The sequence below is a fragment of the Trematomus bernacchii genome, unplaced genomic scaffold (genome assembly GCF_902827165.1).
Source record: "Trematomus bernacchii unplaced genomic scaffold, fTreBer1.1, whole genome shotgun sequence".
Classification (NCBI taxonomy): domain Eukaryota; kingdom Metazoa; phylum Chordata; class Actinopteri; order Perciformes; family Nototheniidae; genus Trematomus; species Trematomus bernacchii.
The window spans coordinates 18,183,401-18,207,932 of NW_022988050.1; the positions used below are offsets into that span (position 1 = coordinate 18,183,401).

The 24,532-nt window shown below is 40.7% G+C and overlaps 2 protein-coding genes across 2 annotated transcripts in view; one reads left to right on the forward strand and one right to left on the reverse strand.

Moving 5' to 3' along the window:
• Nucleotides 1-17,957, reverse strand: part of LOC117473353 (V-type proton ATPase 116 kDa subunit a-like) — a 53,435-nt gene extending 35,478 nt beyond the window's left edge. The window contains exon 1 of the mRNA XM_034118910.1: nucleotides 17,880-17,957. The gene's annotated coding sequence lies outside the window, so the exon portion shown is untranslated. The remainder of the gene's footprint in view (nucleotides 1-17,879) is intronic.
• On the forward strand, nucleotides 1,235-23,840 carry LOC117473354 (caveolae-associated protein 1-like). Its single transcript, XM_034118914.1, has 2 exons — nucleotides 1,235-2,046; nucleotides 20,328-23,840. Exons 1-2 carry the CDS (start codon nucleotides 1,516-1,518, stop codon nucleotides 21,198-21,200), a joined length of 1,404 nt encoding a protein of 467 aa, XP_033974805.1. The 5' UTR covers nucleotides 1,235-1,515; the 3' UTR covers nucleotides 21,201-23,840.
• The last annotated feature ends 692 nt before the right edge of the window (nucleotides 23,841-24,532 follow it).

Sequence of the window (24,532 nt, forward strand, 5' to 3'; positions counted from 1 at the left end):
AGATCAGACCACCACACCCAATGAAACAAGTCTTTCTTCAAAGATGAAGCATGATGGGGCCACAGTCTCTACTCTCCTTAAGATGCTGAGTTATCTATTTTGACAAAGTGGCGACCTCTTCTTTCTTCTTCAATGTTCATTTTGTACCATTGAGAGTAAAATGGCTGATAAAGTAGCCGCTTTAGTGCATGGCTACCTTGTGATTGACAATTAGCGACACTAAAAGATAAGATAAGATATACTTTATTGATCCCAATTTAGTAATTGTTTTTGTTGAGGCAGCATGTAAAACCAAGTATTGCACATGAATAGAAAAACAGTGTTGTTCAGGCTTTGAACATTGCATCAAGTCTATTTGAAAGAATTTCACACGTGCCCAATGTGAAATGTAGATGATACTGCAACCATAACAGATTTGTGTGGAAACAATTACATTTTATGCAATTGACTTATGAAAAAAAATAGGAGTATTTTCTTAATGACAAAACAGTGCTCAATGAAGAATTTAAGATTAAAGTTATTTACATTTTTACATTGGAAATATTAGTTTGACAAAACAATTTTAACTCAAGGTCTACTGAAAACCTTTTTCGGAACTATCAACCACATGCCACAGCCTTCATCAGTGAATGGCGTTGTCATGGCGCCAGCCTCATGACCAACATATTTGAGAGAAAAAGTGATTATTTGTGTGTGAAATGGTAGTAATCTTTTAGCAGCAAAGTACATAAATACTTTGTGTGTTGGAGAAAGGGGCACATGAAATGTTAGCTTCAACAGCAATTCTTCCAGAAGGCATCACAAGATGATCGTGTTGCCAATTAGCTTCTTTATGACCTTTTCCTTCCTGTTGACTTTCATCCATCATAAATCCATCCCACCTTCCATCAACTGAATATGCTCTGCATAGAAATGTTGAAAGGAGTGGAAACAGGAAGAGATCATGCAGACATTCCTCTTTCTGCTATGCCTGAGCTTGTATACATGCGGATCAGTGCAGCTCCACTCTAACTATTCCAACCACGCTGATGGGACGAGGCTACACCAAAGGGGTGTGTTGTTGAATCACTGACGGGCTGGACCTACAGCTAGAGGTAGAGTCTAACCGATGTGTGTGTGTGTGTGTATTTAGGGAGGGGAGGAGTTTGAAGAGAGGAGGAGAGTCCAATGGAAAATAAGGGGGGTGGAGAGAAAAAAACCCAGCCAGCTGTAGCTTGACTGGAGGGTTTCTCTGCCTGGTGTGGCATTCACATCCCAACGCTCATGTGGTAACATCCAGTATCTCTTGGCTGCCCCTGCACACTGGACTGATTCCAGGGATTTGAAGTAGACAGGACAGACAGATAGAGAGACAGAGTGCTTATATGCTGGAGAGAGATAAGTCAGTTACGAAGTAGGAGGAGAAAATAGTAGAGATCAAGAGAAGAAAGGGAGAAGCAGGTGAGAAAGTGGAAAAAGGCATCTAGAAGAAGCAGAAAGGTAGCTTAGCTGTCTGTACACTTCAAATCCACCGACATGGCTACTATGGAAGCACTGGAATCCACAAGTGCCCTGATGGAGCCTCAAACCCTGACTGAGATCTCAGACGATGAGGTCAACCTCCCCCCCTCAGATGACGAAGACGATGCCCTCGCCGCAGTCAAGAAAGAGCTGTCCATCATGGGTACAGAGGGGGATTCCGCCGAAGACAAGGACGAAGCTGGAAAGCAAGACACCCAGGTGAACGGGGTGATGGTTCTGACTTTGCTCGACAAGATCATCGGGGCGGTGGACCAGATCCAGCAGACCCAGAGCGGGTTGGAGGCCAGGCAGCAGGATATGGAGCGCTCGGTGAACAGCATTCAGGGCGAGCTGACCAAACTGTCGAAGAGCCACAGCACTACGTCCAACTCCGTGAACAAGATGATGGAGAAAGTGCGCAAGGTCAGCGTCAACGTCAAGACCGTGCACGCCACCCTGGAGAAGCAAGGAGGCCAGATCAAGAAGCTGGAGAACAACGAGTCCGAGCTGCTCAAGAGACGCAACTTCAAAGTCATGATCTACCAGGTAAGAGTGTGTGAAGATGTATCAGTGTGTGGTTGTGGTTTTTCTGAAAAGTTGTGTATGTAAATGATGTGCCACCTTATTGGTTTAGGGAAGGGTGTGGCCCATTGCTGAGCCCTACAAATGTTTGCGCTCTTGAATGTGAATGAAAGTTATGACACTGACACGCCACTTGGAAAAAAAGAATGCTGTAAGTGGTCATGGTGGTTTAAACTATTTGTTCCTGAGGTGCAGAGGATTTCAGGGAGTGGTTGAAGGTTTCATATCGCTGGCATGCGACCAGGTGACAGGCTGTGCTATCTCTCACCACTGAGCCTGCAATAGCACAAACATGCCACTCACTAATGCTTTTCCCAGGATAGATAATATTTAACAAATAGGATGGTACCTTTCATTTATTTTCCCACACATTTATAAGAATATTTAATCTATTAAGTGATGCTTGGACACTTGTGTGACACCTTTATGAGAAATATACTCTAACCCTAACCTTTAATAAATCAAAGGCCTCAAGGGAAGAGTTTCTTTGTAGTTATAAGCTGACATGACCTGAATGTGTGTATGCCAACCATCAACCGAACCACATCCCTTCAAATTCTGCATGAATGGAAAATGGATTCCTGTGATCATAATCAAAGGCAGAAATTAATTATAAGATTTATTATAAGATTAATTTTAAGATTGATTCACACCGCTTCCTTAGAAACAATTACCGGAGACATTACTCACACTCATTTACAAAAAAACACAGCTTCCTGTGTTTTTCCTGTTTGCTATCTGCTACATTTTCCTTATGAGTGACCCTTTATATGATTTTTTTTTAATACATCATCTCTTTGAGGCCCTATGATCCCTTTAAAAGCACTTTTTTTAGCCATTACTCAATTTAGCGCATTCTACTTTAAGCTCAGATTCAATACATTATATTCTTAAACAACAAACAGTAGCAGTGGTCATGTGTATCATTCTGAGATTTAAACCCTCCCAGATGTTGCTCTACACCCCCCTGCCCGACCCCAGATCTACTGTACATAGTCAAATACCCAGTATCCACTGCAGGTGGCTTCCAGATATTTTTCTTCCGTAGCACACTATACTATATATAGGACTAACGAATACAAGGCAGGCTCGCTGGCTGCGTATTCCTTACGGAATCCATTCGTAACGTCATTTCACTCTTTCCCTTTTTTTTTAAAAACAAAGATGGAAAATACCACAAGCACGCTCAAGGTCCTGTTCAAGGCAGAGGAGTGGAGGAAAGAGAGCTCTGAAGGGCAGATGTTTCATTTAAAAAGACAGAGAGCAGAGCACGTTTTTTTCACTTGAGGGGAGTTGAGGGGAGCCCTGTTTCTTTTTTTAGCCTGTGAGGCTGCTGTGTGATGTGTAATAGCTTGTAGCTTTTTGCAGTGGCGCGAGAACATTCAGAGTTTCCACCCTTGACTCACAGCTTGGACCAACCTCACTCTCTCTCTCTCTCTCAGTCTCTATCCAACAGCGGGGCAGAAGTCAAATTAGAGCTCCATCTTGAGCAACCCAGACAGTCTGACTGTGAATGCTTATAAATTAAAATCTATTCCAACAGGCTTACACACTATATTTGGCTTCATTTTCCTGGTATACCAGCCCAAAGTTGTGTACATAATGATCAGCAGATGAGCATGTCACACCTCTGAGCTGATAAACACATCTGAAGGAATTTGATGAGTGAATTGTTTCGAAATCGGAAAGAAGCATAAATCAACGTTTTAATTAATATCTAATAAAGCTGAGGGCTGCAAGTTTCCAATACAATCTGCTTGGAATACCACACAGAGAAAAACAAAAGGGGTTGGGATATTGCTAGTGTTAGCCAACACCATGGGCCCTGTGGCAAGAGAAACTCCCCCTGAAATGCCTATCTCTGGCTCACCCACTAACTCAAAACACTGGCTTAGTTAACGGTTGCCAACCATGACATAACGTCAGATGTATCTTCATTAAAAAAGCTAAGCACAATGTGTTGTTCTGTTTTCAATTTTCTGTGCTCCCCTGTTGCCCTTCAAGAGCACATTCTTTCAAAATCAGCAGACTGAGAGAGATTCCACCTACACCCCCCAACACTGTCACACTGTTTATTTGGCTACTTGCACAGAGTGTCAACACATAAATTGTTGGTCTTTGTGACGACTCATTAGTACTGTTGAATACCACAGAAAACTCACAGCAACACATTGAACACTGTTAAGCTAATCGTCCTTATGGCTGTCGAAAAGATGTCCTTTTGAATGCACAGTGGAAGTATAAAGTAGGAAAACAGTATAGTCTGCACACTGGACTATAGCCCCCATAAAGCTTTTAGAGTAAAACAGGTGTGGTGTGTCATTTTTACCCCCATTCATTTAAAAATGTGCCTTTAAAACAAAGTCGCCATCTAAGGTCGAAGCTGGTCTTTCCATTGGACTTTGGAGTTATTTCAATATAATAGATTTGAGTGACAAAACAACAATTTAGAAAAATCTACAGTTATAGGATTAATAGCTGTATGTTCTTCCTTACGCCAGGCAAACTAGTTTTAGTCTGGGATTAAATGGTTTTAATGTACATTTTCTTATTCAAGAATTCACAAAAATACTTATGTATATGTTTTCTTTCCTACAGCTAGTTTTCTCTTATTTTGGGCATTGAATTGAGAAGCCCTGCCCTGGTGCTCGGGGGATCATAAAAACACATTGTTACTGAGCTGTGTGTTCTGTTACTGTACATAGGGTCAGCTCACACAGGGAGGACACAGCACGGGGGGTTGTAGTGGAGCATATGGATGTTTAATATCTGCTTTAATAGCAGCTGTTGAGCCACCAGTCTTCCCTCCACTCCCTCCTGGGCCCCCATCACAAGTGAGGTCCTAACAAGCTGACTGACAGAAGCTATGACTTTGTCCATCTTGGTTTCTCATGTAAAACAAATGTCATCAACATCTGACACCATAAATATGTATTTGTGATTTCAATGCATATATATTAGAGTTTCCTTGTGGTCTCATTTCATTTCAAACCTTTATTTAACCAGATTGTCCCTTGAGATCATAGATCTCTTTTTCAAGGGAGACCTGCTGGTCTATAGGAAGTGTTCCACATAATCATGCAAGCTTGTTTTCTATTTTAGGGTAGGGCATGAAAAAAGTTGGATTGCATTAGATCTCATTGTGGCATAATTAATTGCGATCACAAAAAATAAAATCACTCCCCTGCAAAACAACACCACCTGTTATTAAAGCCAATGATATCCCATAACTGGAATGCCGGACTAACTCAGACTACTGTATGATGTGTGAATCAGCAGCTGATCTGTCATCACATCAGTGCAAGTGTCTCCCTGTTAGCATCAGCAGCTGTCCTTCTGTTTGGGGGAGTGCGTGGGTGTGTGTGTGTTCGCAGTGGCGTGTGTGTTTTTGGCTCATTTTGGCCTGAATATCCACTAAGCCATGAGATTTACTCCCTTACATCTGTGTGGAGTTTCTTGACAGCTGAGGCCATATGGAGCCAGAAAAAAGAGCTTACACTAACTGAGGATCCAACCTGGAATGTGACAACCGTACCCCACAGTGTGTGTGCGAGGGAGTGAAGCAGAGTGATGAAAACATTAGTTAATTCAAGCTGTACTATCCAGTTATATGAACGATAGATCAAATTGTCAAAGTGTAATGCTATGAATGTCTTCAAGGAGACACAGGCTTTACCAAAAGTGTCCCGCTGCACAGCGCTAAGCTTCAAACCATCTCCATCGCAATGACCCATGATACAAAATAACATGTGAAAAAAATCATGTGCATGTATCGCGCATCCTTTTTAATAAAAAACAATATCATTCCTGTTTTTATATTGCATAGTGTATTGTTACCTACATACGCTAATATTAGATATACGTTAAAGTCAGGGAAAAACTTAGCTCATTGCATAATTTTTCGATAACAATAATGATAGTTTAGCTTCGCTTAGCTTAGCTAGTTTACGTTAGCAAAAGTATAAGGTTTATACAGCAGCAAAAGGTATTTGCTGCTTAACGCAACCTAACTATGAGCTACAGTTCTATTGAAAAAGTCGTATTGCTTACCTTGGTGTTATTGGTGAATATCTTGTGGCTCAGGCTTTAGAAGCTAATGAATGCATGCTATATATGCCATATTTTGATAATCGATTCTGGCGTAGGCCTAGCCTACACCATTTCAGACGTCACTTATTTCTCCATATTTGGGGCCCAAAATGGTCTGACTAAGAAGATGAGTCCGAGCCTGGAGCTTTGGAGCTGGACCCTTCTCGGCTCTAACCCAGCATTCAATGCGACCACTTGGAACAGCTGTAAACACTTTGCCCTAAACTTGGTTTAAAGACACACTCTGTGATTGTGTCCATTCGAAGCATACTTAAACGCCCCGGCTATCGTGATGGTCAGGTGTTAAGTGTGAAGACATGTTTGTTACCCTGCCCCCAAATGTGTGTGCATGCCACTATCTACTATAGTAGTTGCTGTTGGCTGAAAAAAAGCATTCAGTTTAGTGAGAATATGTGACCGATTGACCCGGGGAGATTCCTCCATCACTGTAATGTGGTTGGAACAATATATGTGGGTGAGTGAGAGCGAAAGATAAACAAGAAGAAGAGAGGTCCGTCCACTTTGCACGGGGAGCGGAAGGGTGTGTGGAGATGAAAAGCAGGGACCATATTTAGACAGCTGATTCATAACGCAGGCATCCTCAGCTCTCCATGCTAACCTCCTCCTGCCTCCTCCTCCACAATCACCACCCTGTTCCTCCCTCTCCCTTGCTCCTCCACCCACCAGGATCATTCTCTCCACATCATGTCCTCCTCACCCCACCACGCCCTAAAGACCATCCCTTCTCCCTCACCCCTGCATTTTTCGATCTCTTCCCTCGTTTTCTTCTTTGTCCAAATCTATCAGATTGTCCTCTTGATGAATCATTCACAGATAAGCATGTTCAGATTGCCTTAGTATACGAGTGGTTATAGCCATTCCATATCATTTCAACATCATTCATTTCATTAAAAAAAGCTGCAATCAACGATCCAGTGGCAGAGCAAAGTGCACAGTACTTTAGTCCTGGTTGCCTGGAGATGAATTTAGAATCTGTTTATTGGCAGCAGACAAAAAATATGTCCCTTGTTTACTTCTGTTTCGGGTTAGCAAAGAAGCTAGCTAGTTGCTAACTGGTAGAAATTGCAAATGTTGCTTTTCAATTACAATTTGGATAGAAGACACCATGTCATAGAGTAACGTATAAAGTCATTATAATAATTCACAAATGGGGCTAGTTACAACTTGCCAGCCAAGTTGGCCTGCATGTAGACGCTAAGCCACTTCACACTTTCCCTCTTTGTGGTTTTACTGGAGCCTTAAGAAAGAGCTTTTACATATTTTTTCCTCTTTGAATCAAAGCTTTGTTCTTTTGTCTACTTTTCTTGACATTCAATGGAATCAGGAACTTGGACTGCAGAAATATCACAAACAATCTGTCAGAACAAATCCTGCTCATCTTTCTTATACCTTCCACAGAAACCAACCAAAACACCTGTTGCCACTACTATTTCAATCAATAGCACCTTGTCAAACTGCTCCTTTATTCCACTGTGATCATAGTTTCATCCAAATGATTTACAAATGAAGCACTCGGAACATTCTTCTCACAAACTAGAACCAGATCTGCAACACTGTAAAGTACACATTTCACAAACAGCCTTGGAGCAAAAGATGTCTGAGTAGTGAATTGCATGGAAATTAATCAGTCAACCCATTCTTTTCATGCAGGTCGATCCAGGTCCATATAAGGACATGTGAGGCAGAAATGCTCCTAGCTCCGTTCACAGGCTGATTGTGTGTAACATTGTTTCAGCTGGGAGCACAGCTTTTTGGTGGAGTGTTTTTGGCTTTGGTTCAGTAGGTAGGGGTGGTGTGAATGCCAGGCAAGATGGTCAGGGCATTGACAAGAGAGTGTTAACAAAATTCTGAGAAAGGGGTAAGAGAGAAGGAGAGGAGGGATAGAGGATAGAGGAGACAGAAGGGGGAGGTAACATAGGGCTTATGGAGACAGAGAATGAGAAGGGGAGAGCCATCTAAAAATAGCAACTATCACATACTTGTTTGATTGTGAGAAGGAAAGGGCCTTTAGAAAAGTGTTCCTGTTTGGTTTTGCGGATCAGAGGCCGGGCCTAGACAAGTTGTTCCGACATTCAGGACACAACAACAGCTTGATTGTTAATTCTTGACATTGAACATTTGTCTTCCGATCACAATGTTATGCTAGTAGAGGCTAATGTAGCCTGTTGCTCTGTCCCGTTCCTCTTTAATTGCATGTGTCCTAATCTGCACTATCCAATAGATGTTTTCTCCATGGACACTAGGGCATGTTTGCTTGACAGACAGGCATCTTATTCGAACATGTTTGTGGTGGTGGTTGCAGCTAGCTATGACTAAACTTGAATGTTCTGGCAGCAGTTACTTGGTAAGATCAAAGACACTATCCTCATGTTTGTTTGTTTTTTATGTCCCTGGTCACAAGCCAGTCATGCCAAATGTCCATTGCATAGTCGCTCATGTTTTGTTTACCATTAGCAAAAGTTGTGGATTATACCTGGACTTTATATTAGTACCCCAATGGTCAAGGTCAAAGTGGCAGATAGATGCCTCCAACTGAAGTCTTTTTCTGAGAGAAAAGTCACTGTTTCTGGTGCACTACACAAGGTTGGTGAGAGTTGCAGTTGTAGTGTGTGTTTCCACCCATTGGCCACTTGGGGCAGCAATGAGACAATTCTGCACTCACAAAATGTACATTTCACTTACATAAATGGAGCTAGGGCAGATGTTTGTATGTGTGTGTATGTTAATAGCCAAGTTTCAATCCAAATATATTGCACATTTTAACCAATTTTCCTAAAAATAAGCAAATGAAAATGCAGAGGTTCTTCATGTATTATCCTCCACACACTAAATCAGTTTCTATTGCACTTTGTCCCATTTTGCTTTTGCTTTAATAGATCCACACACTTGTGAAATAAAACATGTGCATAACAACAGGTTGATGGAAACGTGTATCACTAAAATGTCCAATAGTGTACTCTTTACTGGCAGAAAAATCAATTAAAATGGGTGGAGACAATGTTCTGACACTGTTCATGTTGTTTGAACTATTTTCTACTTATCGTAATAGTATACATTAAAGAACAGGGAGCAGTCTCCCTGCCATTCACTTCCAGGTTTCACTCACACTGCACTACTTTCACATCTTAACATATTCAATATCTTGTATAAAACTCAGCTCTTCAAAAATACCCTAATCATCTTTCAGCTGTGGTAAATTGCATGACTTATCTGCTACTCAGTAGACATCAATAGAGAATATTGTCTCTCAGATCCTTGTCTTTCCCCAAATTATGTTTTATTTGTAAGTAAAAGCTTTTCCACATGAGTCAGACGTGGCTGACTCATAGTCAAGAGTGGTGCTTATTGAAAACATTAGTTTGTTCCTCATGATTCCTTCCATCATGTGTTTCCTGCTCTGAATCTAGTTGGCCTGAACAGAAGTTTGTTTGTGATAAGTCACTTAACTATCAAGCTCTGTATTAAATGTAATATGAGGACGCCTTTCTCAAACTTCTTTCTCTAAAATATTTCTACAGTTTATGGTGCTTTCAGGGAAGCCAAGAGCCATCATTTCTGTACAATTCTGAGATATTACTTCCAACAGGCTCATTTTATTACATTTATTTTTGTTTTATTAAGTTCATTACGTGATTAAATCCCCTTAGAATGTTGATTGAATTAAAAAAGTGAAACTACCAAAATCCAATCCACTCGACTTGAACGTCTGGAGACGAGTCAGATGTCATGATTCTCTTTAAGCCTCTGCTATTTGGACCACTTTTATTTCAATCTATTTCTCGCTCATTCTCTTTATGAAAGTGCAATAAAAAATCACTTTAACCCTTTTAACATGAGTACTTCAATAGACTGTATATGCTTATGCCCATCAGTAGCCTTACGTTTCTATTAGCTCGAAGCAGAGGACACATTTCACAGAGCAGGACAGGAGCAAACAGGAGAGGAAGAAACCACTTCTTCTGCAGCTCCATAAATCTCTCCATAAACACCAACCTCCTCCATTGTTATTGGAAAGAGTAACACAGGGTTGCCATGGGAACAACCACTGTCATCCCCGGCTGTCCAAGTTACTGTTAGCCAAGCATGGGGAACTGTACATAGAACCAGAGAGGGCACGTAAGGAGTGGGGGGGGGATGCCAAGCTTCACCTGCTGGTCCCATCATAATAAAATCACTTTTTGAGAGTGAAGCTAAAACTTCAAAGATTACATTCAAATGTTAAATCATCTTGTGTTTACAGTTACCATTGGGTATGGCATTGCAATTATACATCGTGTGTGTTATCACTCAGGTGGAATTATTAATGACTGGGTTCCTTGTGTACTCACTACCAAGGATTGTGTGTATGTGTGTGTGTTTATTGGGCTGCATTTGCATGTGTGTGTTTCTGTGTGCCCCTACATGAAAGTACATGATCAGAATCCCAGTGAACCAAAGTATGTTGTAAACCTCCAGTGATAGTCGACAATGGCAAGCTGTGTCTTGCAGTGAGAGAGGAGAGGGGTGAGAACGAGCTGCCTCAAACACATGTGTCTGGAACCTTGGAAACACTTCAATAAATCCTTATTTGTGAAAGATTGATGCGTTCATCCTTACAAAGCTCCTCTGTTTGAGTAGAGAAGAGGTTCATGCAAACTGTTGTGGCTCCTGAATACACTGGCAAACATGCTGTGATGCATTTGAGCACTGTAGGAAATCAGATGTTGACTACAAAATAACATAAGGAGACATATCCTGCCTAGAGATAAGAGTATAGGGGTGAGGAAAACATGACCAATGTCATGGAACTGACTTTAAGAAACGCTTCAACATTGCAGAAAACATGCTAACTTAAATCCCTTTTTTAAATTCTCCTTTCTATGTGTTAGGTAGTAAGAGTGTTAGCCTAGCTTAGCATAAAGACTTTGGACAGTGGGAAATGACTAACCTGGCTCTTTCCAAAGTATACCCTTTCCAATACATGAATCTCAATCATTTACAGATTTGTTTTTCTTTTGGCATCATGCCTTTAATAGATAGAGAGATGACAAGGGAGAGAGATGATAGGTCCCCAACAGAACTCAAATCAGGGATTTTGCAGGTCATGGGGGGCGTCCTATCCCCTAAAGTAGAATTTACTTCAAAGTGCAGCAAAATGTGGCAAAGTGCGGCAGACTGCAGCAAATTGTGGCAAAGTGCGGCAGACTGCAGCAAATTGTGGCAAAGTGCGGCAGACTGCAGCAAATTGTGGATAAGTGTGGCCAAGTTTGGAAAAGTGCGGCAAAGTGTGTAAAAGTGTAGCAAAGTTCGAAAAGGGCGGCTTGCTCAGAGCTGCATGCTATTTCTATTCAAATCTGTGAGAGTGTGCTGATTTTAGTTATTATAATTTATTTAAAATGACATCCAACTTCCCCGACTTTCCCTTAGTAAGAACTTGGAAACTCTAGGCTAAGTGTTGATACTGGGACCTTGAGAATTAGCTGCTTCCCTTTAATTAAGAAAAACGATTATGAAGCTGTGCAAATAAAAAGTATGCTCAAATGGATACGGCTTGTTGTCAACAACCTATGCCGTTTTCAAAGACCACCTAACAAGCCTACTGCATGTGTTGTTTTCTCACAAATAAAACTACAGTAAAGAACAATTTCCTGCCCATTTCTAAAGAATATATTGCATATCTTCATGTAAAGCAACAATGTGTGCAAATGGGTCAGCAGTCTATAATATAATTTTACTAATTGTAATGCAAATCAGCTTCATTCAATTATCAATACTATTCGAGCGATCTTCCTGAACTGGATAAAATGAGAATGAAGTTATCTCGTTCACAGCTGGCACAGGAATATTTTGGTTTCTCAATGTTTGGTTGCCATGGAGCTGTGACTGTGATGCTGATCTGTCTCATTCCACAGTCATTTGAGAATCTTAGTCTACTCTCTTAACACTGTAAGGAAACCACAAAACCAAGGAAGGTAAAAGGAAACAAAGTAAGGGGTCAGGAATGAGGGCTGGAAGGAATTTAGGGATGTGAAAGAGAGCTGCTGAGCTCCAGCGCAAAACAACAGGCCTGGTGACTCATCCGTCTCTCTCTCTCCCCTCAGGGACCTGTGGCATGCCATCACTTTATATAGAAATCTCTCTCTCTCTCTCCCTCTCTCTCTCTTGTCCCATGTCTCTGATTAAAGGGGACGAGTGGAAAATAGGAGGAGAGTAGGGAGTTCTCTCCCCAGAGTTTTATGCTGTGTGTGACCATCACACTCTTTCCCATGGCACTCACATGAGAAATGAAATGCGCTGAACACACACACACACACACACACACACACACACACACACACACACACACACACACACACACACACACACACACACACACACACACACACACACACACACACACACACACACACACACACACACACACACACACACACACACACACACACAGTCCCTTGGCTGGTTGGAGCAATGTATGCATATGCATCCATCACCTGAGGAGCCAGGCTGACAGAGAGCATCAAGGTTCAAATGATATCCCAGCATGCTTGTCTTGGCTTTAGTTAGAAAACAGTAAGTAATGTAAAACATATATACTGTATGAGATATCTGTTATCTTAAAGCCATGCACATTTTGAACTTTGTTGTTAAAGTCCACATTTTGTCAAATGTTGTCTCAGTGTTCTAGCTCTGCACCTTTTCTGGGTTTTCTATGATGCTTTGGGGGGAGTACTTGCAAGCCCAAACAAAAGTCACACCCACAAAGTTTGCATAAAGACACTAATGTATACCTGAAGTTTGTGTCTAGCTACTAACTTGGTCAATGTCCAAGTAGAGGAAGCAGGATTATCTCAGCGAAGCCTTTATCAGTGGCATTGATGTAGTAGATGAAGAGTTGAGCTTTACTCACACATTGTTTTAGCATGTTACATATTTATTAGTTTTTTTACAAAAGTGGAAAAAAACACGTATTAGGAGAAAATGTTCCTACTTGTGGTTCCATTCAATCTGCTCTTAAACATGTGTCATGCTTCCTGCTAACGGCTGGTCATTCACACTGATGCTGGTGGACGGGCTCAAGGGTTGGACCTCTGCTGCTGTTGGACAAGTCAACTTTTTTTGAAACAGATTAACAGCTGCTTTGAGCCAATCATTGCAATCATTGTTCCAACATTTTGGAGATTCATGACTCAGCACTCAGACCCTCCAAGCTGCAATTAGCCTTCTGCTCTGGGCAGACTGCACAAACCCCATGAGGTTTACTAATATTTCTTGACTTGGTAGAAAATCATAAGAAATGTCGTTGTCATTTATACCCAATCTTGATATCATGCATTTTTTGGGGGGAGTTGAAGCTGTTAGTAAATGAAATGCCCATTAATAAAGACACAGGTGGTGATGGTGATGAGATGAAGAAAAGGCTGAAGATCTGGATTTGATGAGGAGTGGATATTTAATGAGCTCAACCTGGGCACTGGATGTTCTGACTGGAGGTTAGAGAGGGGGTCGCAACTATATCGCCTGAAATGACAGCAGCAGAGAGGAAAACAGATTTACATGTTTACAGTTATTTCACAGATCAGCAGTTTACTGTTTTGGTGATGCTTCTGACTTTGGCCAGAAATAAACCCCTTTAATCTGTCTTGTATGCAAATAGTTTTGTTTGAACTATCCAGGTTTTAACATATCTCAGATATGTAAGCTTCAAATCCTATAACAATCAAGGTTAAACTCTTGAGGGGGAATTATTCCTGCTGCCTCAAACATTACACTCCAGTATGAATGATTCAGCCACATAAATGCCCCTCTACCATCTGTCCCTGGTCCAAAATGTTCCATGAGTAATTCCATGGCGCTCGCCTGCTCTTGGCTTAGCTTGTGTAGTCTTTGTTATAAAAAGATTTACAACGTGCTGTGTATAGAAATGCTCTTTTATCTAAAATGAAAATGAAGTGTTCCAGAGCCTCCAGAAGATGTTTAATTACCCTTTTTACTTTCTTTGTGTGGCTTATGGAGCCATAAAGGGTATTTGTTAAGTGAGTTAAAGGTCAAAATGAATTCCTAACCTTAAAAACAGCAGTTAAGAAACTGATCTCACCACAAGGCCCATGTAATATCAGTTTAGTGGAGCCTTTACTTAATATCACATCACCTGATCTAAATGATATCAACATTTCCATGACAACTTGGTAAAGGCCATCAGCTGAATGAACATCATGAGATTGTTAGATTGTGATTCCAGAGCTCCAGAAGAAGAAAGACAATGTCCTCATTTGATTCTTTGACTGCCCACATTCCTCTGTACGTCAGTATTATGAGGATTCCCCATCTTCCTGGATTTACTGGAAAATCCCCTTTTTGCGCGAGTGTGTGTTTGAGTGTTTCCTGCATCTATGCTAGCAACTGTACATGTGCTGCGTGAGTGCACAATTTATTGCAGCCACACATACACACACACACTCTTTCCACAGCAGTAGGGGAGTTCTTTGTGGTTTAAGTTTAAACAGGAAAGCAGAAACAGAGAGGGGTGTGTTGCACTGGGATTCCTGTCTCTCACTCTACATAAGGCTGATGAGTGGTTGCAGTGTGGGCTTGGAGTGGAAAGCTTCCATGGTGCGCTCACATACACACACAAACACACACACGTTCAGGCACAGTCAAAGCTTGTGCACACACATACAAAGACCTTCATTACACAAACAAACAACTTCTGTCTGCTTTCCAATCCTTCCCTTCATCTGGAAACATTATAGTTCAAGCTCACCACTGTTACCATGGAGACACAAGTACAACAACATATTTTTGAATGCCACGAGAGGCAAAAAAATCTAAAATGGTTAGTTCTGGCATGATCTTTACGAGTTCACTTTATGCAAAACATGTTGTAATAGTGGCACGAGGCACAGAAGCACAGATGTAGCTGTAAGGCATATCAAAATGTGTCCTATGCACACACTTGGCTGAGGTATGGCTCTGGCATTGTTGTTGCTGCCATGGTTCCTCTGAGCTGGTTGATCGTCAGCGTGTGGCTCACCAATTGGCAACGCCCAGAAAATCCAACTATGCCCACATGAAACTTCCCTAAAACTGTAAAATGTGACTTTCAGGAAACACAAAGGAACAAACAGGAAAGCGTGCTTTCAGTGATATGTTAATGATAATATACAACACACACTAGGTAATCCTTTGGTTTGCTTAATAGTTTAAGATTTGACAAAATGTTTTTACTTCTGTGAAGGGCAGCCATTTCCTTTTTTTGTTTTTTGTTTAGTAATGAAAGTTCACGAAAGATTGTAATCCATTTGTGAACTCCAAGGGTGCATTCATTTGTTCTGTTGTTGCAGTAGTGTTACTTAGTTATGCAGTTATAGTGCAGATTGAATTGAAAAGTCTACAAAGCAGCCTCCTAGAAGAATGAAACTTGGACAAAAATGAATACAGTGTTGATAAACTTTGATAAATTACAAGACTAAGACATTTCATACAGTACTATGCATAACATGGACTAAAATACATTTAATTGATTTGATCCATGCTGCATGCTTTGCAAAATGAACAGCTGTAAGTCATACATAATGTAAACATGCAGAACCACTTGTACCAGCCCTTTAAATCTACTTTTACTAGAATTTGAACATTTCCGACTTTGACCACTCAATAGCAGTATAATGTAACACAGTGGCACATTGATTTGAATGGCCTCCTGCCAACTTACGGCAAACAGGTATAGAATTTATACTTGTAAACTGAAATATATATATATATAAATATCTTATAACTTAGAGTGAAACTAACTAAATAAACTTTAGGGGTTCAGGTCAAAACACTTGTGCTGGGCTGTTCAGAGGCAGAGTGGGACAGAAGCCCCCCCACACACTCATCATGAAAGAGAAACACTGCATTATGCTGACAACACAGAGCATCAGGCAGCTGATCTCAGCATCTGACACACACTCACACACACACACACACACACACACACACACACACACACACACACACACACACACACACACACACACACACTCACACACACACACACACACACACACACACACACACACACACACACACACACACACACACACACACACACACACACACACACACACACACACAAATCCACATGAAGGCATAACAGGAGATAAAGAGCGCAGCCCCATATTGTGCTGTAGCAAATCACGAGATGAAAACTCCCATCGCTCCAACACACAGTGACTTTCTCTGCCTCTTATACACGCACACAGATTGTGGTTTAGTGTGTTTTGCAACTAAATTCCCTCCTGATCATTTAGTAATGAAAGTACAAACCAGATATGGAAATTATCTCCTTTTGCAAGAGCTAAAGGCAAAATGTAGTCTCACTGCCACGCCCCAGACAGACACACACTCGTCAACAAGCACACACACAGAGCCATTACATACCTCATTTCTCTATTTTCCATGGCTCTGAGTGTACCTTCCTGTGTTTTGTTCAGAAGCGTCATAGAGAACAATGCCCCATTAAATTAGGAGGGTCAGGATGTCAACACATTAAGGTGAATGCCTGAACTTCCCTCTCTTTCCATGTACTTGGACACACACACACACACACACACACACACACACACACACACAAACACACACACACACACACACACACACACACACACACACACACACACACACACACACACACACACACACACACACACACACACACACACACACACATGCACTGCAGCACAGACCCCCCTGATGAATTCGGTCTATGCAAACACATTAGTGACCTCCAACACTGTAGCTGACAGACGGGGCTTCCCCGGGCACACACTGTTCACACTGTACGTCTCCAGAGATAAAGTAACAGTCCAGCTAAAGCTCAAAAAGCTTATGAGATTCAGCTAGTTTAACCTTTTCATGGGTGTGACAGTTTATTAATCAACAAAGCCTAAAATGACTCCAGAATATTTGTGTAGTTATATTAATGTGTTTGTCAAAGTGAAATGTGCGGCTAGTTTGAATTACTTTGTAAACTGCAGGGTAGCTTGTAAATGTACTCCAGGTGGAACTAAACTAAGTGTTGATTATAATTCACATCATTATTCCATACACTGAAAAAACTGAAACGTTGACTTTAATTAAATGTATTATGTCAACAGATTTCACATAACTGTATTAGGTTAGTTGAAAGCAGTAATATTAAGAAACTAATATTCATTTATGTATATGAAACTTCATATTATTGCTTTCAACTAACCTTATACAGTTATGTGAAATCTGTTGACATAATACATTTAATTAAAGTCAAAAGTGTTGTCTATGTTTGAATTGTCTATGATATATCAGGAAACTCCATTGTCATTCAAACATGTATTCCCATAAGAGAAAGCTGCACGTAAACATTCAACCCTAACGTGGACCTTAATCAGAACTCCTGTGACAGTGTGTGTGGCCGTGTCAGAGAATCGGTCTACACGTTGCTTAAGCGATTTACAACACCCAGCGCATTGTTCTTGGGATCCAAACATGATGTGATGAATATTAGCAGGTCAGGTATTTTCCAGCACCGCGCCTGTCAACACAGCTGTTCAGGAAAGCCAAGATCCCACATCCAGGGTCAAGTTTACCCAAGATACCGCAGTACAATACCTTCATAAAACCACCATCACACTGCTGAACAGAACACAATAGACATGAGCCCCCCCCTCAGTCCCCGTCAGCTCCCATACCTCCACCTTCCAGCCAAACTTTGATGCTATCATCTTCCTGCTGAGCAGATGGTTTTCCAAGACTCAGAAGCATCATCCCACATGTGCTATTACTCGAGTCATACAACAGCACAGAAGTGTCTTCCCTTTCCACACCTTAGGCCCCCCCCCCCCCCCCCCCCCCCCTCCCTGTGATCCTTTGTGTCTGTGTTCCTGTTTTGAACATAGAGGCAGTGTAGAGGGACAGGAAAAGACAATACAGTACGTACAACAAGTATTGGCCCTCACACAGACATTCAGGATCCTAATTGGACGAGGATTTGCTGTGATGGAAAGAGGAAGAGCCGCTTCCCTCACCCCTCCTTACATGGCTTCATTTACAGGCCGGAGCATTGTGTTTATGAGGTGAGGGAGGCACAAAGAAAGGCTCCCTAACTGCAAGGCAAACAGAGGAAAGTGAAAAAGGTTAATAGGATATGGAGGAGGGGGGGAAATGGAGGGTTGTATGATGGCAGAAGGAGGTGAGCATGGTGCTGTGCAGGAATGCTTTATCTGGGCGGGCCGGGTCAGGTTGTCCTATACTTGCAGTACAGTGTATCGTGGTAATCTGTACAGGAGGTGTCAAAACTGTGCTGAGCAAGACTTTTATGTTGCAACAAACACCTAGTGGGTCCTAAATCTGAAGGGTTCATAACACACAGCACAGAATGACGAAGCGTCTCATCTTAGAGCCTGGATGGTAGTAGGGCTACTTTGTCCTGAGGGGATGCTGGAAATGCCATATTGATCAATAAAATCAACATTTCTCAACCAATGAGCAAGTTGCATGGCAATCTCATGTTTTTGTATTAGGTCATGGAGTGACGGAAATGTAATGGGTCCATATTTTTGGGTGTGGAAACGTTATGTTATATGACTCAGTTAAATGAATTCTGAGTACAAGTGAACATTTGTTATGATGACCCTTTAGGAAAGACTGCCCATATTAAGTGTAATATTACCAAGCTTAACCTTACACCATATGTCACCAGTCTAGACTTGACTATACTGTAAATACTATGGTCATAGTCTGATAATTAGTTTTAGTTCACCATTTTAGCCTCATACTGTATCATGTTGGCTAATTTCCTAATGTTGTGTCTTTATTCTTTATTTGCCCTAATCAATCAGCAGCATGTCCTCTGAAATTGTTTCAGTTGGAACTGAAGTTACTGAAGAGTACTTTTTCTAGAAGCAGTTATTTTTGAATTTCCGTTATAACATTCATTGACATTTTGTTTATTTAATGGTTGTTATTTACAAATGTCAAGATGTATACAATACAGACTAACTGTTTCTCTGTCTCCAAACTCAAAATGCCATTGCATTTGGTGAAGGGGGCATAATAACTAATTTAGGCCTTTTACACAAAGTTTTGGACTTGGTCTTGACTTTGGACATTTTGGACATTTCTGTCTTGAATTGAGACCTAACATGGGACAGCAGAGCACTTGTCTGTCTCTGGACAAAGCAATAATATTAAGTTTAGATAAAAAATGTAATATTATTGCTTTCAACTAACTTAATACAGTTATGTGACATTTATTGACGTAATACATTTAATTAAAGTCAACTATTCAGTTTTTTCAGTGTACTGACTTGAACTTGTACACAAAATGCATGCCCATAGGCTGATGAACTCACACACTCTCAATATGCTGTGTGTGTGTGTGTGTGTGTGTGTGTGTGTGTGTGTGTGTGTGTGTGTGTGTGTGTGTGTGTGTGTGTGTGTGTGTGTGTGTGTGTGTGTGTGTGTGTGTGTGTGTGTGTGTGTGTGTGTGTGTGGAAAGGTATGTGCAGCTTTGTACTCAAACTGTGGTTTTGTTGCATAACTCTTTAACACATTGCTCCCGGCTCCCAGGAAACCCCCCCAACCTATTTCCATTTCCATTTTTCCATCCCTTGGTCTTACATTCTTCCTTGTCATTTCTCCCTCTGGCATGACATAATGAAGTGAACCCTGGAGTCTTGTTACTGATTCCCCTAGATCTTGGTCCCAAACTGTATCAGTCCACATCTCTAATGCCTCTATTGTGTTGCAAACTCTGACTGGTGAGTCACTACAGTGAGCCTGTGTGTACCTGTGCAGAAAGAGAATGGGAAATTGCACAAATAGAAATGAATACATGCAAAAATATTATATTATGAAAATGTTTACAATCTCATCCACTAAACAATCCAAATCTGCAGTAATTTGACTATACAGTAATTATACTGTTGGAGTTGCTGCAGATTAATATCTCAAGATGTATTATTCTCAGTGGTTTTCCAGTTCCTTCAACCTTTTATACTCGTTTTTTATGTTATTGGGACTTCCAAAATGTTTAAGCCTGTCCTGAACCGTCATTTCCTGTTTAAACGTTTTTTCTGGTTTTGCTAAATTACATTAACAGTACTTTCATAAACAAAATGATGTTCTTTTCTCCACAGGATGAAGTGAAGGTTCCCTCAAAACTCAGCATCTCCAAATCCTTGAGGGTTTCTGAGTCTGTGTCAGGAAGCAGAGGAGGCAGCATGCTGGAGCTGAAGGAAGTTGTGGAAGGGGAGGAGGCAGGGGAAGCAGAGAAGGCAGACAAACCCCATGTAGACCTCTCGTCAGATGAGGAGGGGTTGGAGATCGAGGAGACCATCGAGGAGTCCCGCGCCGAGCGCATCAAGCGAAGCAGCCTGCAGCGTGTACAAACCCTGAAGACGGTCTTCTCAAAGGAGAAGATGGATAAGAACAGAGCAAAGACCAAAGAGAACCTGGAGAGGACCAAACAGAAAACCAAGGAAAACATTGAGAAGACAAAGCAGAAGACAAAAGATAACCTGGAGAAGACCAAGCAGAAAACCAAGGATACTTTGGAGAAGACCAAACAGAAGACCAAGGACAATCTGGAGAAGACACGTCACAACATCGAGAAGAAGATGGGGAAGCTCGGAACACGGATGAGTGTCAACCCTGATCGCAAGCAGAAGATCGTGACATCCCGTGAGAAGGTGAAGAAGTCCTTCACACCGGACCATGTGGTTTACGCCCGCTCACAGACTGCTGTGTACAAGGTGCCCCCCTTCACCTTCCACGTCAAGAAAATCCGTGAGGGTGCCGAAGAGGTGATCCAGGGAACCGAGATGGTGGAGGTGTCCCAGGATGCTGATGCCTTCAGTGGAGTGGATGGGGAGGTGGAGGAGGGCGCAGTGGAGCTTGAGATGGAGATGATGAATGGAGGAGGGGATGAGGAGGAAGCTGACGAGGATGAAGAGGAAGACAGCCAAGAGGCTCTGCAGGAGAATGAAGACAGAGATAGAGACAGCGACTAGATAAAGAATAAGGAATTGGCCAAGATCTTTACATAATCCCTGAGATTGTTTTGTGAAAGCAAAATTGGGGATTGCTAAAGAAAAAAATATGGTTCATGACAACTTGGGTCTATTTTTGTTATTGTTTCAGCCATTATTAGTGTCAGTTATGATAACTTTGTACCTCCAAGTAATTGCTGAGATCTGGGAACACGTGAAAAGATAGGTCAGTCAGATGGTTAGACAGCTGAGTTAGGGTTAGGGTTATGTAAAGTACAAACCACTTTATATATGGAGTACACATAAACTGTCAGTGGATCACCTTACAGAAAAACGTGTGGACAAGCACTACTATCATAAGGACAGTACTGTTCATCTTTGTTTCTCCACCGTATAAGTTTGGCAAGCCTACAAACCATCCTTTCTGATTGTCCGACTGTTTGCATCTCTTGACTTGAATGTTAATGTTGCTAAAACATTACCAAAGAGCAAAGCTAGTGCCAGGAAGTTTACCAGTATAGAACAACTGTATTGGTGCAAAAAGAGTAGGGACTAGAAGGTAATCTGACGTTGGGTTGCAGCATTCCCAGATAGAGACAGTTAATTTTTCAAGACAATGTTATTATCACCATTACGAATAATGGCATTAACTACAAAATAGGGACCCAAGTTGTGCAAACAAAATAATAAATCACCAGAAAGGGCTTCTTTTTCAAGGGATAATACAAATCTTCCCATATCCCATATATTCCCAAGTGCACAAGCACTTCAAGGGTAATGTAGCTAGCTGCTACAGTGTTTAGAGTCCATATTTGTTTGAGTGAAGTTGATGATCGTGAAATTGGAAAGAAGAAAAAGAAGAAGAAGAAGAAGAAGAAAATGTGAAGAGGAAACCGAAAATAACTTTGTTCTTGGCTGGGGAAGGGAGGTGGGGCCATTGTGGAACTGACATAGTCAAGAAACAATAAGGAAGACACCATCATCGCATTGTAACGTATTTTTACCATGTCCTCCTATTTAAAAAAAACCCAAGCAAGCATATGGAAAGGAATAATCTCCTGTCCTGAATTATAGTATTAATGTCCAATGGAAAGTTGAACAGTGAAATCCTAATTTCCAAATTGTTCATAAACAAACTGAGTACATATTGGTGCTTAAAATGCTTAAACACATGTCCTATTACATAACACACACACACACACACACACACACACACACACACACACACACACACACACACACACACACACACACACACACACACACACACACACACACACACACACACACACACACACAAAAGTATTCCTTCCACCCCTGTGTCGTTCATCTGTTTAAATACTGAAGTGTTATCTTACCCTGCTTAATGTACTCATTACTTAGTTACCATGTTGTCATTTCTAGATTTTGATGAGTTCACAGTTAGATATTTGTACATGCATTTGTATGTGAACACAATGTACACATGGCTGCCATCAATGCCTATGCAATATTGACAGCCTAATATTTGTATCACACCTTGTTGCAGGACTCTAATGCGACATTGTCCTGCCAAATGATAACTAGTTCCCATGAAAATGAAGGTCTGCAAATCAAAGGCAGAGACAGATTATCTTCTGAAAATCTTCATATACATCGTGTTATGTGCCTTTTTTAAGATGTGTTTCGTAAATAAACTGAGATAAGGACCAATACTCTCAGCAAGAACCAGTTCACAGTCTTATCAACTGTGTACTATTGGGACCTGTCCATTCACAGGACAAAAGGAGAGTGTGTACTAGCTAGGTCTGACACTGACCCCTAGTGTCCAGTCATTTCATTTCCTCTGCTCCATATTAAAGGTGCCTTTCACTAGATCTCTAAAGTGTTCTCTTCACAAATGACCATTTTATTTAGATATTACAACACATTTTTCATCTCTTGTCCACATTTACTTATTTGTAATAAGGTTTATATATGTTTTATATATTTACAACTACTGTGTTCAAGAATTAATTAATACATTTTCTAGCATTTTCAAGATACATTTCCATTCACCTATGCACTTATCCTTAACAGGTCGCAGACGCTAATGCATAGGTGAATCGAAAGTATGAGTAAAAATGTTTTTTTATATATAACCCTTGCCAAAGTTTAACACATTGCCACAGCATTTGTTCTGTCAGCGTTCAGTTTGTAGCTTAGACACATCACAGCTTTATTAGTGTTTTTTGTATATAATGTGAATCACTGCAAATGCAGATAATATGCAGTTTTTTTTACAAGAGAGCCTCTTGCCTTCTGCTGCTTGCACTTCTTTTGCATTTAATAAAGCTTCTCAGGCCAAATCATTTTGATGGTTGCACAGATTTCACAGGGCAACAAATGACATTGACACTCTAACATGTAAGCAAGGTTTAATGTCCTAGCTTTTTTAAATACAATTGAGTTAGAGAATTATATCAGTCGTTTAAGGCTAAGCCTTTCAAAGTGGATTAACAATGCCATGTCTGCCAGAGCAATAACAACACGCAGGTGTGCGCAGGCTGATGTCAATGGAACATCAAATGTAGTTCACACTTAACTGTTTCCTTGCTTTTGTTTTGTTGGTAACTGATTCTAGTATAATGTTGCATTGCTTAACCACTAATGATTTGATTAATAAAAGCTGTTTGGTTCACAGTTTCTGTGTTTTCATTCAATTTTAGCAGAAAAAGGAAAGGACTGGACCCAAAAAACCTGTTGAGATTACAATTGATGGTTACAGTATGTAGTATGATCTAGTTTTGTTTTTCTAATTGAAGAAACATTTATCTCATGTTATTATTGTTGCTCATATTAAAGTCCAACACACTCAATGTCACCAGAAACATTGTTACATTGATCAAACTAAAGATAAAGTAAGTCTAATAAAGGAATTGGTGAAAAGGCAGAATTAATCTGTAGAATCTGCAATTTGAAAGCAAAGCAATGCATATCAAAAAGTGTATCTAGTCAGAACATATACATAAATGAAATCTATTAAAAAACGGTAAAACTAAAAGATTTACAAAATTAATAATTCAATTAAAAAAACATTTATATATTTCCTCATTATTCAGTACTTTAACTTGTTGCCAACCCTCATTCATCATCACAAAGGTGGGGCTGTTAGCGGAAGTAGCTATCTGAGGGTAGCACAAATACGACAGGAAATAAATGCTTTATGTACCTAACTTTAAACTTGAAAATGATTATTGTAACCTACAAATTCCCTATTATTTACGTATTCTGTTGAATAAAGAGTAAACAACGATAGTAAAAAAAATGTATATTAGAGATAAGGTGGTTTTAAATTTATTTTGAAATGTTCAGCCGGAAGCTGCGTTTGACAT

Excerpts from the sequence above, each read along its gene's own strand:
- LOC117473354 (XM_034118914.1), top strand. The coding sequence starts at position 1,516 with ATGGCTACTATGGAAGCACTGGAATCCACAAGTGCCCTGATGGAGCCT. Across the intron at positions 2,047-20,327 it reads TCAAAGTCATGATCTACCAG|GATGAAGTGAAGGTTCCCTC; the intron begins GTAAGAGTGTGT and ends TTTTCTCCACAG.